Genomic DNA, 18180 nt, shown 5'->3' with positions numbered 1-18180 from the left:
TGTTATTATTATATTCCACTTTCCATTTCACACAGTCACGAGGGGTGTCTCTGCAGCAGGTCGGTGGTTGAACGTCATGCTCAAACACGTTGTAGCGGGGATGAATGCTGGCTCACAGTCTGATTGGTCCATCCCACCCTTGCTATCATGCTTGTGTCCTGGTGTGATTGGTCGCTTCCAGTCAGGATCGTGTTGTTGGCATTGGGTAAAGGGCCAACACTTTTAAGACAGTCCCAGAGAGTCAGATATCTCTTCATTTTCTCTCTTTGGCTAAGATAAGTCCACTTTTATAAGTCCTGCATATGGGTGGCTGTTCTGGCCTTTTTGTTTAACTGGGAAGCACTCCCATCCTCCTTTGTGTCAGAGCACAGACAGCACTAATAAAACTCCTTAAGTGCTGCTTGTAGTCAAGAGGCACAGAGGGAGGACCCTCTCACCCCTTTGTTTTCAGGCCAAAAGTGTTCCAGCCTCAGGTTGAAGGGCATCTGCACCTTTGCTCTTCAGCCTGCCTGTGATTGGTTAATTCCACCCAGGCCTCATGTAGTTGGGGATGCACTGGCAGACTTGGTGGCTGTAGTAAAAACCAGTCTGGCACACAGGTCTGGGCTTTCTGCAAGGCAACCTGTAACAGCTACAGAGAGGAAGAAGAGGGAGGAAGATAGGAGGGGAAGCCAGAAAAAGCAAGATCAAGTCGGAGACAGAAAGAGGGATGTGAAGTCGAAAAGAGAGTGAAAAATCGGTGAGAGGAGGGTGGAAGGAAGGGAAAAGGGTGTGTTTGAGAGCCACGGAGAGGAAATAAAAAGACGACACGGGGGAGATTATATTCTCTTGGCGTGAATATGATTGATTATTCAGAACTGGGCATCCCTTTTGGATAAACCCTGATCCAAGTTTCGTTCATCAAACGGTTCTGTGTGTGAGAAAAAAGGAGCATTTCTCCAGAGAGGGGAGGATAACGGCCAAATTCTGGGAACTGGCCTCTTCAAAATCACAGTAGGTGTATGGTCTTCTGTTGTACCACCTCCTGTGACCAGATGTTGAATCAGGCATAAAAAAAAATAGACAAAATGATGAAAAGAATGAAGCAAGTCATACTTGAATATCTTATACTGCTATTCAGAATGTTTGTTGTAGGCCTACTCTCAATTCTTTGTCACAAGCTAGTTTCAAACTAGTGTTTTACTTCATATGTTTCCACCATGAATGAATTAAGTCTTTATTTCGATCATGTAACATAAACTTGAGAACCATTTTAGATAGCAAAGACATGTCAATTGGTCACTAGCAAACATTTAAAAAACGTAACGTAAGCAACCAATTGACATGTCTTTGCTAGCTAAGGTGCTAGCATCACAAACTGTAGCTTAACTTCCAAAAAAATTTGCTTGAGGGGGCAAACTATAACTTAACTCCTTATCTTTTATAGATGTAGGTATTACTTTGTTTTGTTCATATCTGATTATGCTAACATAACTAGCATTATTCGATGTTTGTTGTGTTATTTTTGTGAAATGTAAAATATCAGTTTCTATCATTATAAAAGAGAACTTAATAAAGTGTCTGGTCAGAAAATGTCGACCATATTTCATAGCACCCCTTTTACTCTTCCTTCCAAACAGTCATGTATATTAACAAGCTAACATTAGCTTTGTCAGTTGATTAGTTAGCTTGCTAGTTCAGTTAGCTACACACACTGGCGGTTAGCTTAGTGTGTACAGATATTTGACACTAGCTAGTAACTATGAACACCATGAGTACTATGAACTTCACTAACTAAGATCTGGTTTATATGGTAGAACCAGTTTTTATTTGAGATATTTATATCTCAAATTCTTTTTTTTTTTTTGGATTTACCTTGAAAAAGTGATTACATGGGATAGACAATCAAGGGCATCTAACTCATATTGAGTCTCAGTTTGAGTACAGATCTTATGTATTTTTCAGCCCTCTTAGGCTGAGAAAGTTTAAGAAACTCTGCATTCAAAGGTCATTTGTGTGTGTTTGTCCTTGAACTTTCCCACATGTGTAAAGCCATGATTAGAAATTGCTCATATCAAAGCTCATGTCTGCTTGCATGATGTGTTTTTCCTTGTGCCTGTCACTCCATCTGTCCCTGGGCCTGCCTGCCTGTGTGATGGCTGCTCTGCTCACTGTCATCAAGTTCACCCTGTGTCTCTGTCTGTCTCTGTGTCTGTCTCTCTGTCTGTCTGCCTCTCTGCCTGTCTCTGTGTCTGTCTCTCTGTCTGCCTCTCTGCCTGTCTCTCTGTCTGTCTGCCTATCTGTCTGTCTGTCTGCCTATCTGTCTGTCTGTCTGTCTGCCTCTCTGTCTGTCTCTCTGCCTCTCTGTCTGTCTCTCTGCAGGCCTCTCGGGTCAGAGGAAGGTTGATCTCTTGCATGCTGGCTGTGGGAACCACAACATGCCTGCAAAGCACGCACACACAGCTGAGACCATGGTTGAATGTTTAGGACACCCTGTTTCCATAAAAGGTCATATGGAAACATGTGAACGAAAGAAAATGGAGAAAGAAAGTCTTTTTTTTTTTACTTTGGAATGTATGACATGTCCATTGAGAGTTTGCTTGCTTTCTCCCTCTCTAACTGCCTTTCTCACTCTTTCCTCACTTCTTCCTCCTGCTACGCTCCCAGGGCGAGGAGTAGTGATGACACCCCAAGGGCTAACCAGTCTGAGCCTAGTGCCTAAAGCTCAGCAGACAGGACCAGTTCTCCCAGTATATGCCACTGGTTCAGGTAACCCATGATGAACTGACACACAGAAATGCTGCATTTGAGTTGTAGAGAATTTCTTTGCAACTTTAGCTTTTGTAGCACATTTGATTCATGCCATATTGTGCTTCAGCACTTTAATGATTGAGAAGTAAGCGTGAAGAGTCACAGTTTGGAAATCATTGTTTCCAAATTGAAGTTACTGTGACTCAGAAACTGTGTTGACCTTAGCTACAGTTCCAAAACACTGAGTTAGAGCTTTAAAGAGTGAGCTCTTAGTGGGGTTTACTCTCCATCTTCTTGAACATTTTACATTTTTTTCTGTGAAGCACTTGATAGATTGGATGTCTTTGTTGTAAACCACTTAAAGCTGCGTTTCTTGTATGAAAGTTGCTATACATTAAGTGTTTTATTATTATTTTATCAGTAAAAACGCAAATATGTGGAACAGACTATGGTTTGCCAAGTCACAAGCAGGCATTGAAGGAAGTACCTATCAGTAAAAACTGGCTCAGAAATCAATCAAGTCTATACAATAATGACATTTTAGCCAAGTTATAGAGAGACACTGATTGTAGTCATCACTGTCCAAGATCAGAGCCCTCTTTCACCCTTGGATAGATTTTATGCTCTCTTAAAACTCTTTGTTAGGAGTTGGAGTGAGTTCTGGACCATATACGGCGGTCAGTGCCTTTGTGCAACGTAATGAGAGTGTTTATAATGTGAAATGCGGTGCAGCTGTAAAGTTTCCGGAACTTCGTGTTTGAATCAGGTCATGGATTTTTATTTTACGCAACTGTGGAAGTAGAAAAAGGGGAACTAATAACTTAAATGAATAGTTTTGACGCAGCCTGGAAACCAGATACTTGTTCTCAGAATTTACTGCAAGTGAGTGAATAAACACACTATTTTCAGCCAGTGTATGTCTGATGTAATGTCAGCTTTGATTTAAAAAAAAGGGAGGCGGGCGTTCTCTGTAACTTAGAGATGGTGCCGCCACTGATTGAGTAATATTTGGATGCTGACAGAGAGGAAACATCATTTTTGACGTCACTGAGTGTAGTGTTGTTGCAAGGGCAAACAGTTCAACAACAAATTCCAGCTGCTATAAATGCAAAAAGTGGATTGATAAAGAGTACAATAAAGTACAAGATCAATTTTGTTAAAAAAAAAAGTTTATTATTATGATTGCTTATTGGCTTTTTTGACTTAGGGCACAGGGGTACTGTGAGTTCAGCTTGCCCCTTTCAGGGCAACAACAGAGAGCTTAGAGTGCAGAGCTTATAGTTTTGCTCAATGACAGCAGGATCCAGAACACCTACCTGCAGGTGTTGGGGTTGAACCTCTTGCCCTGCCGCAGACACGACTGTGGACTCTCTCTGCACTGACACAGGCAGGTGTCGGGGTTTAGAGGCTGGTTCCCAGGACACTCTGCAGCACATACGCAGCCACATAGCTCCTCATCCCACCGCTGGCCGGTGGGACACAGCTTCCCCTCACCTTGACCTTCACACTGGCATTCACCTGGGAGGAGAAAGAGTTGAACGTCTTCAGGGAGAAACAAACACGTGAAGGTAATTTAATGAATTTAGACCAGGCGGATGAGCATTGTGTGTAAATATTTGCTGGTTGGGTTTTAACTCGTTACTGCAGACACTGTATTTGTGTAGAGCCCTACTTCCCCAAATTTCCCCCTTATCTGTGTTCATCCTCTCTGGCTCGATGTTGCCTGGTTGCTCTCAGAATGACAGCCATGTGGAAAAAGGCCAGATAAACAAGAAGAAAAGGTATTTCTTTGACCAGTTTTTCTGCACAAAAGCAGAGCACTGTGTAGTGAAGGCTCATGTTAGACTTTAGATTTAAACTCAGATTTGTTTTGTTCAGTAGCCTATAAGCCCTATAGTTCAGTTCTCATGTTCTCGCCCTGACCTTAATGGTAGAATTTATTATTTTTATTCATTTATTATTTTCATTAATGTGGAATATGCATTATTAATGCGATTCTAATATTCTTCGTTGAGAATTAATTTGTCCTATGTTTCTACGGTATTTAAACGTTGCACGTAGTTTGTTATGTTTATACACCTGTTGCATTGTGGGATTAGGCTCGCGCTCTCGCACGCTCGCCGGGAGTGAATGGACAGAGTATAGACGCGAGTGAGAAAAGTATTAAGTTGTGTTTCGTTACCTGTCCTTATTTTAGTATGGTCAGTGACCGTAGACTGTAGAATCACTTTCGTTATGTTTAATGAATGGTAGAGTACGTCGTGTGTGTTTGTGAAGAAGACGGAGCAAAGGACTGTTGCTAGCTAACTAAGGGAAGTTAGCTCAGATCGTCTGCTACTGTTCAGGAGGACCGGAGTTTGCTGCTGCTGGCTAGCGGCGTTGGTTCGTGACGTCGTTCGCTGTTGGCGAGGACCGGAGGTCTGTTGCTGGCTAACTAGGACTGTTAGCTGGTATCATCGGCTGTTGTCTACTGGGACCAAGGTAACGAGTGACGGTCTGTGTTTTCGGCGGACATCGTCACCGTTGCTGAATTCATCGTTTCTTCGAGACATCGGCGCCCCGCCCCCTCTGCTTCGTTCTCACTCCCTCGCTGACAGTCACCTGCATTTTTATTATTATTTCTTGATTATTTATATGACAGTTGTATGTATTTTGTTCTGCATCTGTGTAACATAAATACTTGTTTTGGAATTACAGTCTGCCTCCTTCCCCAAATTATTTAATTGAGTGTCCACTGTAAAATAAGTACATAGAGGTACACCGGTGGCTGTACACAGCGCTATATTTTTTGGGTTAAGTTATTATGCAGTCCTTGCTTTAATTTAGTTTAACTTTAGTCACCGCCACCACAGTTTGCATCCTTTTGCAGGCAGACTGTGGTCCAGACTCTGGGATTTGAGTTATCTTTCAAACAACAGTAAAATGTGAAATATTTTCAAGAATCCTTACAGGTGTTGTGGTCCAGTTTCCAGCCTGGATCGCAGCTGTCCTCGGTGAGTCCATTCCGACAGACACACTCGCAGGTGGACTCATCCAGAACCCTGTTGGGCCCACAGAGAGCCAGCAGACCTGAGTCCTGCGCCTCTGGAAGCCACATGGACAGGAAGTACAAAATGGTATTTATTTGTTTTTCCAGCTTTGTTTTGTCTTTCTGTTGCTGGTAGCAGTGTCAGTATGTAGGTCAATCTGGCACTTTGGTCCAAACTGAAATATCTCCAAACCTATGGAATGGATTATTATCACATTTGCTCCAAATGTTCATGGTCCCCAGAGGATGAATCCTACCCACTTTGGCAAAACCCAAATTTTTACTCCGGCACCACCACGAGGCTTGGTGAAATATCTTGACAACTACTTGACGGATGTTCAAGGTTCTTAGAGGTTGATTTGTAGTACCATTGGTGACTCCTTTGAATATGTCAAATGCTTTGACCTGCAAAACTGACATTCTCATCGGCCTCAGCTGTACTTTGTTTGTTTGTTTGCTAATTAGCAAATGTTTTCATGCTAACAGGCTAAACTTAGATGATGATCATCGTAAATGTTATAGCTGCTAGCATTTAGCTCAAAGCACCGATGTGCCTAAATACAGCCACATAGAGCTGCTAGCATGGCTGTAGACTCTTGGTCTTGTTTCATTGATGCTGGTAGGGCAAATGACAACAGCACCAACAGTGATTAAAGTTGCAGAGAAGCTAGCATTTTCTTTTTGTAGGTCCTCAACTGAGTTTTGTAGGTTTCACAATCCCAATCCCAGAAGAGCTGCCTGTGGAAACATTTGCTTTCAGAAATTCCAAGGAAAGGTAAAATGGACTCGTTTGCCCGACTTTGTCCAAAATGTTCACATGTATTCTTAATTAGTTTGTATTTTTAATCATTCAGACTCATTCCCATTGGTATCAATTCTCAGTCCCTTCTCTGAAACAATGTGCTAAGTAAGGTTTCCCGGTTTATTAAAAGAGAAAAGTCGATGGAGATGGAAGGTGCTGTGGTTCACTGCATGATCGTACAAGTAAAATGCCACAAAGACACTTTCGCTTCTCATGTTACAGTTGAATAAACATTCCCTCAGGGGGGAGTCGTTTCAGATCGTTTCATTTGCCGCACAGACATCATCATCACCATCTGACTGTGGAGCTTTTGGAAATTAAAAAAAATATTGAAACAGAAATGAAATCTGGCTCACATACCAAAACCTGCTCAGTCAAGGTGTAGCCACATTTTGGATGACATTGCAATTTGCACTATTTTGCCCTTGAGGTGTGTGTTTTTTTTAATGCAACATACCACTGAATTTACATTTGCATGACATCCTGGTCTTAATCCTTTATTGAGTATACAACAATTTGTTACTTAATTTTCACGTGGCAAAATTTTCACTGCTCTCAAGCATTTGATGAGTGCAAAGCTTGCACAAACTTCCTGCCCCCTTAAAACGAAGCATTGTCCCCTCGTGATTCATTTGATGGAGTTTAAAGGTCAGAAGAGCTGAAAGTATGCAGTAGTTCATAAGAAAACCAGCACAAATTCGAGAAAGGTCAGGAATAAAACCTGGTCTGACAGAAATGTCTTATCTTAAACCCCTTAAGGGTAATCTAAGCTTAATATGCACCAGCCACAGCAGGAACTGAATAATTTGACCAACGTGACTCATGCACACTTACCAGGCTCAGAGTAGTTTATAGCATCTGTAGAAACACACACACAGTTCATTGGATCCCATAATGAGCCAGAGGCGCAGGGAACGTCAGGTGGGGAACAGCTACACACACACACACACACACACGGAGATATATAATGTGAATGCATGGAAACAGGAAAACTGACTCAGAAATATTTGTAGACGCAGACAGACACACACACACACATGTCACTCCTCGCTCTCACTCACTGATGATCTGTTGCAGCTCGTCTTATGATGGAGTGGAGCGGCCGCTTGGAGAGGCATTCGCACGAAGTGTGGTTGACGAAGGTTACCATGACGACAGAACGGTCCATCCTGGGCGGGGACAGCTCCATCAGCTGGAAGGAAGAAAGATAAAGGTTAGAGGTGTGTGTGTGTGTACAAAGCTGTAGATGATGGAAGAAAATAGTGCTTTTTGGTTGATTATTATCTTTCATTTTTCTTCATCTTCTTTGACAATATTGCTGCGTAGCATGTGTTTCTGCTGATGTGTGCAAGTTGATGTAATGTTTGTAAGATTGTGCAACTGTGTGTGGCTGTTTATTGTATTGATTCATGTCGAGTTGCAGCCAAAGGCCGTCCCCCTGCAGTAGGGTGGGTTGTGATACAGATACGTGTGTTATGTAACTGGGTAAATTGGTTTCTGTCCTCTTTTTTGAGGCGGTTTGAGGTGTAAGGGGGGAAAATACCAACACAATTGTGTTATAAAGTGCTCAAAAATACCTGACGTGGAAATAAACAGTGTCGATACAAGAAAGAAGCTTTGCGGCTTACTGTCTTGTTGACAAGCGTGTGGCTCGTATTGGTGCAGTAAAGGGCCTCGTTGGTGCAGCATCCGCCACACCGATGCAGCGCCACACAGCGAGGGAGGTAGAACTGACTGGTGGATTCTGGGTACTCTTTGGCGACCTCGACACACACCTCTCTGGGCTGGCATGACGTCCGCTGGATCTCCTCTAGGATGACTGAAAACATGTGTGATTAAGTAACTTGGTTTTGTTTGCTGATACAAGAGAGCTTTTGGGTCTTAATTTATCTGTTATTAGTGGTTTTGGGGTGATGGCAGGAAATCATCAACCTCTCCAATGTAGTATCTAATTTTCATTTTCCAGTCTTCTTTCCAACTATGCTTGTTTTCTCCATTTTTGCATTTACCACCTAGTTCTGTCTGTCTCCATTGAAATGTAATCTGTCTGGCAGTCCACTCTAGTGTTTTCAAAAGCTGCAGACTGTCCTGTTGAAGGGGCTATAATTAAAAAATTATAATTTTTTAATGTTAATGTCAGATTTTAGACGCCATTGGACCAGTTTAACTAGTGTAGGACGTATGACACATGGTATTGGACAACGTTTACCTCCCAAAGTTCCGTCCACTTTGTAAAGAGCCTCCTCCCTCGGCTGACCCCACAGATCCTCATCGTGAGAGTGGACTAAGGGGCTTGCTGAGGAGCCGGGAAAAGAGGGGGAAGAGGAGGAAGAGGAGACGTGCCAGGATTTCTTCCTCAGGCAGTGCTGAAGCAAACTGTATTCAGGGTACAGAAGCTGTAGTAGCTGATCCACACTCGTCACTGTCTCCAAACTGGCCCGGTCATCTGACATAGCTGGAGCCTGGAAAGAAGAATCATAGAGACAAATGTGATCTTAATAACACAACAGTCCTTCGTATGTTGCCACAAAGAATTTGGATTCATCGATTACATCACCAAGAGGGGAAAAAATAGGAGACAATAAAATGAGGCTAAAAGAAACTGAAAACTTGCATTTGGCTCATAATTGACAAATTTGACCCACTATCCTGTTTTGACTAAATGTAAAAGCTCTTTTTGAAGTGTTGCATTGAGGACAATTTGCTTTTTGTTGCATACTGTAGAATTTACAGTGTAAGCTTAGCTGGTTTGAGCTGGATAAACAGTGAATACCTCAGTTACCAATGTGTTGTAACATGTTGCTGTTGGCTACTGTTAGTTATTATGGGTTTGTGTGTCCTCTTCTCATCTGCACACACACATTGTTCCACTCGAGTACACAAGGAAGCTATAAAGTCTGCGTTTTCTTTATGCTTCAGTATTGCTGCTATTGCTCTTTTCAGTCTTTATTGTGGTTACCTTTTATAACAGTGAGACTCTGCAGTACTGCTCTTGCAATGTGATAAAATTTTAAAATGCCTGCCCTGCTGCTGCTTTGTACCTCTATTTTCCTCTATTGCTTAACCAATCAATTTTTCGGACAACCTTTCACGGCATCCTTCCTTAACGTGCCCTTCATGACAAGTTAAACTGCCAACCTCAAGCTTCCTGTGTAAGAGCTTCTGAGGAGACCTTAAATGCAGCATGAGGTCTGCTTGAATGGACCAAACAGACTTGAAATTGTCAGCTCAGCCAACACCCATATTATTATTATTATTATTATACAAAGAGGGCTTTATGTGCTGCTCCAGGTCCATGCAGGAAATCTCAGTTGATAGTAGATACCACTCTGTAAACCATTTCCACAGTGAGTCATCCCCTTAATGTTTTTTCTGCCGTCATGATAGATGACTCTGTTTTCTGTGGAAACACAGTAGATGAATCATAATGGGTTAATTGTGTGACAGACTGGTTAATAGAGGCCTCTGGATTATCTGAGGGCACTCAATGTCAGCTGGGAGCTGGCGGTTTGAGTGCCACATATTAATTCCCTCTGGGAGTGAGGGTGGTTGTTTGGTTTCCCAGGATGAGAAGGAGCAAACTGGTACAGCTGGCAGTACCTAAACAGAAACCAGATCTGTGTTGTTATCACTCTCTCCATTTATCTCTTCCTCCTTCACTCTCTGTGTCTGTCCCCCACCCTTTCCGTTTCTATCCATCCATCTCATCTGTCTCACCAAATTATTCATTCTTTTTTTGACCTCCCCTACCTGGGACATCAAATATGAAACACTTTATTCACTGTAACTTCTACAGTTCTTCTAAGACAAGTATTGTATTTAAAAAAGACTATGATAGCATACAAGACCAGGAGCTTACAGCCATGTTAGCTGCTCTGTGAGGCAGTGCTTTGAGATAAAAGCTAACACCAGCTTGCTCACAATGGCAATGTTAAAATATTGATGCTTAGCAGGTATAGTGTTTACCATGTTCACCATCTTAGTTTAGGATGCTAATATTTGCTAATTATTTAAAAGCTAGTGTTACTACATCAATGGCATAATGTTGTTATTGTACATTTGAGAATGGACTCTTCATTCTTCTTTCTTTCAACAGCTTCTCATATTTGCTCTTTTTCTTTCCGTCTCTCTCCTTTGTGTTGTTAAGTGATCACATGACATGAGGTCATCGCTCTGGGACTATGAGGTCATGATGGACGAATGACCATCATTGGATAGTTCTGGCATGCAGACACACGCACATGCACACACCCATGCATTTGTCACTCACTCTGTCTTCCAGTATAAACATCCTCTGTATGAGGCTATTGTAAAGTACAAACACACACTTTTCAAGTTGAAACAAAAGCAAATCACGGGTTTTCCACAGAACTGTGCTCAAAGTATTATTTGAAACAATGTGACAGAAAGAAGTTGTAACTTCACAAAAAGCAAACACGTTTGACAACATTTCTATTTGCTGGGGCTGAAATGAGACTGGCTTTAATTGTTTTGGTGAGTCAGATCGATTGCATTGAAGCCTTTGCATAATTACAACTACCAATAGGGCCTTTGGCAGTTAATTTAGTTAAAATTAATAATGATTATGTGCATTATTGAAACATATATTCAAGGAAACCCCAACAAAAACTGTTGTAGAGATGATGGGATGAACACCTTCCTGGGCCTATGTCTAAGCCTTCTATTACCTGCCTGTCTGAACTCCTGGGATCACTGGTCACTTCAGGAATTCAGGAGAATAATAGTTAAAATTGTTTTGCACTCTTTGTGGATTAGTCAAAGGCTCCTGATACATTTGATCATGACTGTCTTGCGATGAGCTGAGACTTTTCAGTACATTCTCCGTGCTCCACAATAAATAAGTTGTTTTGTAGAGTGTGTAGCATGAAGATGCTGCAGCGTACGTTGTGTTGTAGAGTTATGAATAAATGGCTGTTGAACTGTGATATTTTGCTAAATAAGCTGCTTTCCATTGGTTCTGAAGATTCTGTTTATACCTGGTTCATGTCTGTCTGGTTTGGACTGTTCTTGCTTATAGTGTCATATCAAGTCAAAGGTGTTCCACAAGGATCAATTTTTGGCCCCCTGCTGTTTTATTTTCAACGCACCGTTGCAATGTATGTTTTTATGCCGACATCTTCGGCCCTAAGCTCTGGAACTGTCTTCCACCACAGTTGCAGACTATCTCTGATCTTAATGCTTTCAAATGTCATCTTAAAACGCACTTGTACCGCCTGGCATTTAATGCTTAGTCTGTTTCTGACTGTGTGTTTTTTAAAAGTATTTTTACTTGTTTTAATTTATTTGATTTATTTGTTGTTTTTATTCTTCTTTGTTAAGCGCCTTGTGCTCCTTTTGGATGCTGGAAGGCGCTATAGAAATAAAGTTTGATTGATTGATTGATCTTGTATGCCATCAACTCCACCACAAACCAGGTCTTTTGTGAATTGAGAGCTTGTTTTAAACTCAAAAAGACAAAATGTTTTCATTTCCAAGAGCGCAGAGCCTTGATATTCCATCTTCGATCTGTACTCTTTATGTAAATCTAATTAAATAAATTACAGCATTATGAATACTACCCTACAAAACCTCACTCAAAAACTGAAACACTTGAATTCCTATAACAGAAAATGCTTGTCTCTCCTTCCAAAATAGGCAAACCATCATTCAGCCCTCTCTACATGGATTATAGAGATATCCTGTGTGCTCATGCAGCTACCACTATACTTAAACCACTGGATGGATCATTGTGTGACTGAATTGCCTCGTTAAAATGTTGTACACACATACTTTGCTTGTGAGGTCTCTCTTGTAAAAGAGATCTTGATCTCAATGAGACTTCCTGAATAAACAAAGACTTTTACTCGCTTAACCAACAGTTCTTCTAAAAAACATAGGCTCTCATTGGGTGTTCTGATGTTTTTGGAAAGCTCTGTTCCAAAACCTCCCATAGGTATTTACTTTGGTTGTGATCTGGCAACTTTTTTTCATCCCTCATTGCTAGTGTGGTGTTATGTTTGTGTCACCTGTATGTAGACACTAAGCTGTAGAAGTAAGTGAAACTCCTCCATAGTTTGGCCTAAAGCCAATGAGAAATGATACAGCTCTATTTGAGATCAGGCCAAGCAGATTTTATAGATGATGGAGAAATGAAATGTCTCACCTCGGTGCCCATGTCTCCAGTTTGGTAATAGTCTGTGTAGTCTTGTCCTGAGCACAAATTGCTGATCTTAAAAATCCATAGGAGCAAAGCTGGTATCCACATAGTGAGGAGATGGAGAGGAGAGGAGATATACAGGACAGAGGAGGAGGAAGTTAGTGAATTTAAAGCTGGATATAAAGTGAAAGAAAGGGAGGAGGAGAGGGAGGTGGATGAGTCTGGGGAAAAGGAGGAGCAGGAGGGTATCACAGACTGGGCCGGTATCTCTTTGCCCCTCTCTTCATTCTATCCTGGGACGAAGTTGCTCTTCCGGCGCAGGTTGTTTGAATTTGGGAAGCGAGCTGAATAAAACATGATGAGGAAATCTTCTCCTCTTCTTCTTGTCAAACACTGCTCCTTTTTTCTGCCTCTTCAGGGGAAGTCTTTCCTCTTGTCTTGCTGCGTCTCCATTCTCACTGTTGTTTAATTTGATGTCCACCTCTTCGAGTCTCTCTCTGTTATTTTGTCTTCTTCTTATTGTCTTTTTATTCCTCAAGCTCTGGGTTTCGGTTGCTGACTCTCTTGTAGGTCTCTTTTTCTTTCCAGCCTCGGTTGTTCTCGTCAGTCTCTTCTCCTCACCCTTCACACTTGTGCACCTCCTTGCTTTCTTTATCTATATTTTCCCTTCTCTTCCTCACAACAGCTGTGCTCTTCCCTCCCTCTGTCTGTCTGTCTGTCTCTCTCTGAGATTATGGCTGCCTCTTTATCTGTCTCCTGTTTCCTCCTCAGAAACCTCCAGGGCAAAGCTCTGTCTGTCTCACTCTGGACTTTTTTTTTCCTCTTTTTTTTTGCAGCTTTCTAAATCTGTCACAACTTTTTCTGTCAGGCTGTCTGTTCCTGAGAAAAGCATCAAAGAGAGAGAGGGAGAGAGAAAGAGGAAGAGCTTATTCCAAATCCTCTTCTCAAATAGAGTTTTTTTTTTTTTTTTAAAAAAGGAAAGCAGGAGGTTTTACAAAAAGTGTCCAGCTTTTGGTATTAAGTTCTTGTCCAAATAGAGTGAGTCCTGCTCATAGACATCCTGGTGGAGTGAATGAGAAAAAAAACAAGAATGGACGGATTGTATCTCGTGGGTGGAGTGAAGGATTTGAAAGAGATGATTCGTGCGTTATAGCTGATTATACCGTCACATTCTTTTTCTCCCTCAGAAATTGCAGGCCGTTCAGTGTCTGCAGAGGCGGGCAGCGTCTTGGCACTGATAGACTTTCTCTTAGCATATGCCACCATCCTGTTGTTATGTGACTTAAATTCGCTGGAGAGGTTTGTTTTCTGTTGTGTTTCGGTGTGTGTTTTTATAACTTTTCAAAAAGGCATTCACACAGGCAAAAAAACCCCCCAAAAAAACAGGTTCAACCGTCATTATAAAATCAGATTATCCTCCCACGTTCCTTATCGCGCTTCCCTTTCTCACACGTTCATCTTTATCCTTCCATCTCTGTAATTCCTCATAATGGGAGAAGCTTGCCGTTGAGACTTAAAAAATGTGTGTGTTCAGTAGCAGCCAGCAGTGATGAATATGTGAGTTGCTGAACTGCAGCTCTAAGTGCCTTTTTATGAGCTGCTAATACCTTTGCTGTCTCTGTCTCGCTTGGCTGTTTCTGCTTTATGTCAGCCGCCCCCAATTCCTGCTGGTTTCTCTTCACCTTCGTAAGCACTATTTCAATGTCAAGACTTGTGTGTGTGTGTGTGTGTGTGTGTGTGTGTGTGTGTGTGTGTGTGTGTGTGTGTGTGTGTGTGTGTGTGTGTGTGTGTGTGTGTGTGTGTGTGTGTGTGTGTGTGAATAAAGGCACAAAACTGGTCTCACACCTGCAGCTCCAAACACCTTTTCTGCCTTTACTCCTTCACACTTAATCAGGCTCCATTGTTGTCTTCTTCCCCTCCCCTTTCACCTTGTTCTTTCTCCCTCTGGTTTGGCTGTTCAAGGTCCTAAAAATGACAAACTTTACATACCTCCTTAACTATACTGCCCCAAGGCTGTGGGCATGTATGTCTGTGTGTCATGAAGGATGAGGAGGAGGGGAGGGTAAGAAGAGGTAACCAGCAGAGGGAGCTTACAGCTTTGTCTAAATTATCTTTTTTTTTTCTCTCTCCCAGGGCAAAACAGTTACTGACAACTGTAAAATAAATTATGGGGAAGATGGACAGCCAGACGAGAAAAGAAATGGAAGAGGAGAAAGGAGGCCGACCTCGACACGGAGGGAGAAAGAGGTGTGTCTGGGAAACGCTCGAATGAGAAAACATCCGATTTTTGGGCCAGTCACTGCCAGCCTTTTCAAGGATTAAAGACGCACGCCCACGCACACTCACACATGCACGCACACAGTGGCAAGTGTCTGCTTGCAGTACGCTTTATGTGTTGAAATCCGTGCAACCAAATTCCACATTCCAGTCATTGCTTTCTCCATTTCATCATGTGAGCTCGGAGCGCAGAATTGGAGGTGATAGAGAGGGAGGTTTACCATTTTGAAATGCCAGAATTGGTCCTATTCAGTTTGATGTCGGTGGCACGAACAAACCAAGAAGCTGGCAGATGTTTTTGTGGTCTCATTTTTATGTCAAAAAAGAGAAAACAAATCGACTGCCACTTGAATGTATGAGATGACATCTGCTGAAGAGGAAAGGATTAGCTGTTTTCTTAAGGGGCAAAGGGGAGAATTTCAACCTCTCTGACAAGATATTTATTGGTGATCCTCCACTGAGGCCGACAACAAACTAACACATCTAAAACCTAAGCAAGACAAGTAAAAAAAGAATAGAAATAATAGACATAATTTAGTGTCGAAGAAATACATCTTTTCTTTCTTTTTCTGTTGCTAATCTTGCATCCTCTTGGGTGGTCCTTACCCTCAGGCCCACAGTATGTTTTTCCTTTCAAAATTATTCTGTTGATACAGTTGAAATATTTGACAACACATTATCAACATTTCCAGATTTTACATAGCAGAACTAAATAGTGGAAATCTTTGTGTTAAATCATCACATGAGCTGTACAAAATGTCGAAGCTTGAAATTTCTCAAGTGAGGGAAACTATACAGTTGCTCGAACTATAAATGATAATACATTTTATGAGCATGTGGCGGTGATACGTTAAAATGATCATAGAAAACAACACACTAAAAACAATAGCAGTAACATTGAGAGCAGTTCTGAAAAGCTGAGTTTTGATTTGAACATGGACGGATTGATGCAGTCCTGGAGGTGTTCCAGAGGGATGGGGCTGCTTTGGAGAAGGCTCTGTTGTGCTTGGTCCTGAGTGGTGGAGACAGGAGGTTATAACTAGACCATCAATGCTAGCAGCACATTTGTGAAAGCTAGGAACTTGGGAACTGTTTCTGAATAGTAACAAACCATTTGAACAATCCACCAACACAATGGGAGAGTGAGAACTTGTCTTTAGTGTTGTTGAAATGCAGAAACGGATGGAGAAACCATACTGTTGCAATCTTAATAACACAATTTTCCATCACTGAAACAACCTCTTTTTCTTAGTGCCCATATTTCCATTTCCCAGTCATGAGTCCAACATCAACACCCAAATAAATTTTAGAATTGAGTATTTTATACTGTATCTCTCTAAACTAGAGGCTCTTAACATGCTTTTTTGTTATTCAAGTGCTTTGAAGTTTTGAACTGTATTTCCAAAAAATATTTCCAATCTGTGTCCAGTGAGGATCTACTGGCACCTCTGGACAAGCGTTGTGTTTGTTCAAAAATAACCAGTAACCTTCAGAGGCTAGACTAGAAGCTGCTGTAGCATCAGTCGTATGTGAACTGAAGATGAAGTTTTGTTTTTTTTTTATTGAAGCAAGAGCAAAGAACGGCACCAAAGGGTTTTCTTCATGGAAAAGATATTTTCGCTCCTCTCCTGACTAGTTCTTTGATCTCATTGGTTAAATTTAGCCCATGATAGATAGGTAATAGACAGATGGTTCATCCAGTTAGGTGTTTTCTGAAACTGTTTCCCCTTTTCCAGTTTCCAAGGATGACAACCCAGATTGCTCAATCTGGAACAATCTGGTTAAATGTCCCTGTTAATGAACCGATATACAGCACAGTTGGACTAAGTAGGCGAAACACTGTTGAAGGGAGGTTTCCACCTGGTGACCCCCAGAGACATGTTAGGAATCACTGCTCTTTGGCATGTATAGAGGCAGATTAGGGCTCCAAGGTTCTTCACTGAGAATGGATCCTCTTTTTGAGCACAAGTATCTTGTGTTTAAATTAACTCACAACTAGCTTGGCTAGTGACTGTTGTGAATGGAGCAGCTGACAACAAGGGAAAGACCATGTGACTGCTTGGAAAGACAGCTGACAGGAGGGAAAAGACCCCACAGGTGCTGGTATGGGCAAGCAACCCATGGCAGCAGTGGCAAGACTTAGACTTGCTACTACCAGACTTAGCTACAACCAATATAAGGAAAATACCCCAAGAGTCAGCGAGAGCAGGGGTGGAAGATGACTCACAGGTGGATTGCATGGTAACGAACAGGATAACGGATATGACTATGCCTTGGAATCATGACTCAGTGAGGGATGGGGGCACGGACCCATCTCTTAGGGCCAGAGGTAGCAGTACTCGGGTGACAGTGAAGGCAACTAAGGAGAGCAAAAGTTGTGCAGCAGAGGATAAGAAGCTTCAAGTTTGCCCATGTGGCTGGCAGAAAATAACATCAATCCGAGGCCTTAGAACTCATCAGGGAAGGAGGAAGTGTTTAGCGGTGGAAGGGCAGAGTGGCTGCATCGACCAGTATTTCTTGAGAAGTCAGTCGAATCAGTCGGATGAAGTCCAGCGACAGGTAGAAAACCACAGTTGGCAGGATATCAGTAACACTATCCCTGGAGAGAAGGAGGTACGGAGAGGGGATGCAGTTGTGCATGTGTTGAGGTCAACAGGCCAGCCAAGGAGAGAAGCATGGAGCAGAAAGCTAGAGTTAGGTGGCCGAGGGCTAATGATAGCAAAGAGCGGGAGGCAGTTGATAGAGATTTATCAGTCATATTAAGCAGGCTTAGAGGAGTGTTGTGGAGAAATTGGATAAAATTGGAGATGTGATCTACTCCTATGGTCGAGAGAGATTTGGGGTGCTTGTCAAAAGGAAAGGCGAGAGGGTGCAGGTCGGCAAGTCTAGGCGGCAAATAGAAATAGAGAAGTTAGTAAAGGAAAGGAGGCAGTTAAGAAAGCAGTGGAGGAAGGCGTCAGAAGAAGAAGAAAGGGAGGGAATAAATGTGTTGCAGGAGGAACTGAGAAGCAGGTTAGCAGTACTCAGAAGGGCAGAACACCTTAGGGAGAAGAGAAAGAAAAAGGAACGTGCAAGGTCAGCATTTCTTAGGAACCCCTTTAATTTTGTGAAAGGCTTGTTTAATCAAGAAAAAGGAGGGCAACGAAATCAGAGATTGAACAGTATTTGAAGTTGACGTATTCAGAT

At 42.0% G+C, this 18180-nt stretch overlaps 1 protein-coding gene across 1 annotated transcript; it reads right to left on the bottom strand.

The window, feature by feature from the left end:
• LOC121627431 (vascular endothelial growth factor C-like) lies at positions 1–13760 on the bottom strand. The gene is made up of 8 exons (XM_041966340.1): positions 12724–13760; positions 8770–9022; positions 8189–8379; positions 7622–7752; positions 7395–7492; positions 5680–5814; positions 4047–4248; positions 1–631 (listed from the first exon to the last, which is right to left on the bottom strand). The coding sequence occupies exons 1-8, from the start codon at positions 12823–12825 to the stop codon at positions 520–522; spliced, it is 1224 nt and encodes a 407-aa protein (XP_041822274.1). The 5' UTR covers positions 12826–13760; the 3' UTR covers positions 1–519.
• Between the last annotated feature and the right edge of the window lie 4420 nt (positions 13761–18180).

The sequence above is a fragment of the Chelmon rostratus genome, chromosome 24 (genome assembly GCF_017976325.1).
Source record: "Chelmon rostratus isolate fCheRos1 chromosome 24, fCheRos1.pri, whole genome shotgun sequence".
Classification (NCBI taxonomy): Eukaryota; Metazoa; Chordata; class Actinopteri; order Chaetodontiformes; family Chaetodontidae; genus Chelmon; species Chelmon rostratus.
This window is presented reverse-complemented; position numbering and strand designations above follow the sequence as displayed.